The sequence below is a fragment of the Sebastes umbrosus genome, chromosome 16, assembly GCF_015220745.1.
Source record: "Sebastes umbrosus isolate fSebUmb1 chromosome 16, fSebUmb1.pri, whole genome shotgun sequence".
Lineage (NCBI taxonomy): Eukaryota > Metazoa > Chordata > Actinopteri > Perciformes > Sebastidae > Sebastes > Sebastes umbrosus.
This window is the reverse complement of record NC_051284.1, coordinates 32,014,533-32,019,405: the sequence shown is the minus strand read 5'-3', so window position 1 is coordinate 32,019,405 and position 4,873 is coordinate 32,014,533. Positions and strand designations below refer to the sequence as shown.

The 4,873-nt window shown below is 42.2% G+C and overlaps 1 protein-coding gene across 1 annotated transcript in view; it reads left to right on the top strand.

Moving 5' to 3' along the window:
• Window positions 1-4: 4 nt before the first annotated feature.
• mdga2a (MAM domain containing glycosylphosphatidylinositol anchor 2a) overlaps window positions 5-4,873 on the top strand; it is a gene marked incomplete at its 5' end in the record, with an annotated part of 64,981 nt that continues 60,112 nt past the window's right edge. The window contains 2 exons of the mRNA XM_037746512.1: window positions 5-29; window positions 4,055-4,327. Coding sequence (XP_037602440.1) covers window positions 5-29; window positions 4,055-4,327 — 298 coding nt within the window. The remainder of the gene's footprint in view (window positions 30-4,054; window positions 4,328-4,873) is intronic.

Genomic DNA, 4,873 nt, shown 5'->3' with positions numbered 1-4,873 from the left:
CGCCCACTTCAGTCTGAACAACAGGACGGGTAACGCCTTTATTTATATTTATTGTATTTATTTTTCTATTAGATTTTATATATTCTACTTTATTTATTACACATTTCTGTCTATTTTAGCTTATTCTTTATGAGTCTAACTTTGACTTCATTTTTACTTTAATATCAGTATTATGAGATTTAATTCTATAAATGTTTTCATTTCATTGTTTATTTAATTATTTTTCCAATTTTAATTATTTATTTTAATATTTATTAAATTTTTTATTTGATTATATTTTTCCATGTTTAGTTCATTTATTTTATTTGTTTGTATTAGATTGTATTTGTTTTTCTTTTATTAATTACAATTTTTCTTTATTCAACTACAACATATTCGATGATTATGTATCCTACAATTTTGACTTGATAAATCAGAATTATGAGATAAGTAAAAGGTTTGACTAATGTCATGCCTAGCAAGTCCATAATGTTATTATTGTTCCTTTACATTTTTCTCTGTTCCAATGAACTTCCATACTAACAGTGTATTATTATTATTATAATTATTATAATTATTATTATTATTATTATTATCATTATTATTGTTATTGTTATTGTTATTGTTATTATTATCCTGTCCTAAGTGAACATCCATACTAACAGTGTATTGAACGTGTATTATTATTATTATTATTATTATTATTATCAATATTATTATTGTTGTTGTTATTAATATTAATATTATTATTAATAATAATAACAATATTATTATTATTATTATTATTATCATTATTATTATTTTCCTGTCAGAAGTGAACATCCATACTAACAGTGTATTAAATGTGTATTATTATTATTATTATTATTATAATCATTATTATTTTCCTGTCAGAAGTGAACATCCATACTGTCAGTGTATTAAACGTGTATTAATATTATTTCTATAATCCGTCTCTGTACCTGAGCTGCGTGTCCAGTCAGATGAATGTGAATCATAAATCATAAATAAATCATCTCTGAGCTTGGACCGCAGCTCTCTGACCTGTACAGTAGATCCCGCCGCCCCGCCCCAGGGGCTGATGGGATTTACATGATGTCAGCTTAACCGAGGTCGACTCAGCTATTTTTATCTCCCTCATTATTATTTCTGCATTTAGCTGCTTTGCTGCAGCGAGTCGCTCTGCAGCTGGTGGAGGCAGCTCGCCGCTCTGCAGCGAGTCGCTCTGCAGCGAGTCGCTCTGCAGCTGGTGGAGGCAGCTCGCCGCTCTGCAGCGAGTCGCTCTGCAGCGAGTCGCTCTGCAGCTGGTGGAGGCAGCTCGCCGCTCTGCAGCGAGTCGCTCTGCAGCGAGTCGCTCTGCAGCTGGTGGAGGCAGCTCGCCGCTCTGCAGCGAGTCGCTCTGCAGCTGGTGGAGGCAGCTCGCCGCTCTGCAGCGAGTCGCTCTGCAGCGAGTCGCTCTGCAGCTGGTGGAGGCAGCTCGTCGCTCTGCAGCGAGTCGCTCTGCAGCTGGTGGAGGCAGCACGCCGCTATGCAGCGAGTCGCTCTGCAGCTGGTGGAGGCAGCACGCCGCTATGCAGCGAGTCGCTCTGCAGCTGGTGGAGGCAGCTAGCCGCTCTGCAGCGAGTCGCTCTGCAGCTGGTGGAGGCAGCTCGTCGCTCTGCAGCGAGTCGCTCTGCAGCTGGTGGAGGCAGCACGCCGCTATGCAGCGAGTCGCTCTGCAGCTGGTGGAGGCAGCACGCCGCTATGCAGCGAGTCGCTCTGCAGCTGGTGGAGGCAGCTAGCCGCTCTGCAGTGAGTCGCTCTGCAGCTGGTGGAGGCAGCTCGCCGCTCTGCAGCGAGTTGCTCTGCAGCGAGTCGCTCTGCAGCGAGTCGCTCTGCAGCGAGTTGCTCTGCAGCTGGTGGAGGCAGCGGGTCGCTCTGCAGCTGGTGGAGGCAGCGGGTCGCTCTGCAGCTGGTGGAGGCGGCGAGTCACTCTGCAGCTGGTGGAGGCGGCGAGTCACTCTGCAGCTGGTGGAGGCGGCGAGTCACTCTGCAGCTGGTGGAGATGGCGGGTTGCTCTGCAGCTGGTGGAGATGGCGGGTTGCTCTGCAGCTGGTGGAGATGGCGGGTTGCTCTGCAGCTGGTGGAGATGGCGGGTTGCTCTGCAGCTGGTGGAGGCGGCGAGATGGGATGATTCCACATGATGGGATATTTAAAAGCTTTTAAAACGTAGTAATTTATATACTGTCCATTAGTCTGAGGGGAATCCACCAATCCACCGAGGAGACGTCTTCAAAACACTTTTAAACTTTTTGTTCTACTTTAATTATCTGATGTTCATATTTAATACATTTGATTTTATTTTATATTATTTGTTCATGTTAAGTTAATTTATTGTATTTATTTGTATTAGATTGTATTTATTTTATTTTTATTTATTGCAATTTTTGTCTATTTTAACTTATTTTTATTATATATAATAATTTAATTGTTATTATTATATTATCTTTATCAGTTCTACTCAGACATTATTTGGAATTTAATATCAGTATTATGAGATTTATTTCTATAAATGTTTTAATAACGTTATTTTATCCTCCACTAAACCAAGTCAAAGTCAGCGGTGAAAAAACTTTAAATCAAAAATATTTATACTCTTAACATAAAAATACATCATTATTATAACTGTATCTTATAATTCTGACTTAAATCAGAATTATGAGATTTAATTAAATATTTTTCTTTAAATGTTGTAAGTTTAATTAGTTTAATTATTTGATTTCCGTATTAACTATGTCTTGTTTTATTTTATATATATGTATTATTATCTTTTGTTCATTTATTGTATTTATTTGTATTAGATTGTATATATCTTATTTTTATTTATTGCAATTTCTGTCTTTTTTAACTTATTATTTATCAGTTTTATTTTGACTTAATTTTGACTTAAAACTCAATATTATGAGATTTAATTCTATAAATGTTTTTCTTTGATCAAATGTTGTTTTATTTAATGTTTTTTTTATTTTAATTATTTTATTTTGTTTATTATTTTTCTATGTTTAGTTAATTTATTATATTTATTTCTATTAGATTGCATTTATTTTACTTATTTATTGCATTTGTTTGTATATTTGAACTTATTTTTAATTCAAATGTTTATTAATTTGTTTTAATTTTTTACTACATTTTATTTTATTTGATATATATTTATTATTATTTATTTTTATTTTATTTATTAAGTCATTTAGCATTTAGCTGCTTTCTGCATCTAACATGAGGAGAGACACAAAGAAACAAGATATCGCTTTATTTTATTCTCCACAATAACCAGATCAGAATTATTATTTACAGTCGAAGAAGATGAAACAGGGAGGAAGAATAACAGACGAACACAGAGTGAAGATGATGAAGTAAAACTGAGTTTTATCATCTCCTCTTCCTCCTCCTCCTCCTCCTCTTCCTCCTCCTCCTCCTCCTCCTCCTCCCCCTCCCTCTCCTCCTCCTCCTCCTCCTCTTCCTCCTCCTCCTCCTCCTCCTCCTCCTCCCCCTCCCTCTCCTCCTCCTCCTCCTCCTCCTCCCCCTCCTCCTCCTCCCCCTCTTCTTCCTCCTCCTCCTCCCTCTCCTCCCTCTCCTCCTCCTCCTCCTCCTCCTCCCCCTCCTCCTCCTCCCCCTCTTCTTCCTCCTCCTCCTCCTCCTCCTCCTCCCCCTCCCTCTCCTCCCTCTCCTCCTCCTCCTCCTCCTCCTCCCCCTCCTCCTCCTCCCCCTCTTCTTCCTCCTCCTCCTCCTCCTCTTCCTCCTCCTCCTCCTCCCCCTCCCTCTCCTCCCTCTCCCCCTCCTCCTCCCCCTCTTCTTCCTCCTCCTCTTCCTCTTCTTCCTCCTGCTCCTCCTCCTCCCCCTCCTTCTCATCCTCTTCCTCTTCCTCCTCTTCCTGCTCCTCCTCCTCTTCCTCCTCCTTCTCCTCTTCCTCTTCCTCCTCTTCCTGCTCCTCCTCTTCCTCCTTCTTCTCCTCCTCCTCCTCCTCCTCCTCCTCTTCCTCTTCATGCTCCTCCTCCGCCTCCTCTTCCTCCTCTTCCTCTTCCTCTTCCTCTTCCAGCTCCTCCCTCCATCAAGCTCCTCCTGGACGACCCCCTGGTGGTGAACCCGGGTGAGACCATCACGCTGGTGTGCGTGGCGTCGGGCGGTGACCCTCCTCCCACGCTGGTGTGGTTGAGGCCGGGAGGAGAGGAGCTCCCGAAGAGGAGCGTCGTCAACGGCGGCACGCTGACCGTCCCTTCCGTCGCCGTGGACGACGGAGGGGCCTACAGCTGCGTGGCGTCCAACAATGTGGGAAACCCTGCCAAGAAATTCACCACCATCCTGGTCAGAGGTACGACATCTACACTTTATAATCATCTAATGTTTGACCTGCTGGATGTCCTCACATGAGAGCTGAGCTTAAACCTGCATCCTGTCTAGCAGCCAGCAGGGGGCGATGAGTCTACTGCTCTCTTCATCTATTACCTCAGGAAACATTTATGTTTCAAGTCTTCTTCAACACAGCATGATGTTCATTTAGAGTCTCATACACCATAAAGCAGGGGATGCTTTAGGGCGGGGCTACCTGCTGATTGACAGGTCGCTACCACGCCGTTGTCCGGTCAGTTAGTTGTCCGTGTTTTCATCTTACAACTTTAACCCTTTCAGTGTGTTTACACTTCATCACAGTTAATTAGAACATTTTGGTCGCCTAAAAATGTTTCATTCAGCGTTCAGTTGTACTTAGCTCCGCCCTCTAGTGTCTTAGCTCCGCCCTCTATTGTCTTAGCTCCGCCCTCTAGTGTCTTAGCTCCGCCCTCTAGTGTCATTTCTGGTTGCAAAAAAACAAGATGTCAATACTTGACAAGTCTCTGTTTAGGTTAATTTTGAACAGGTA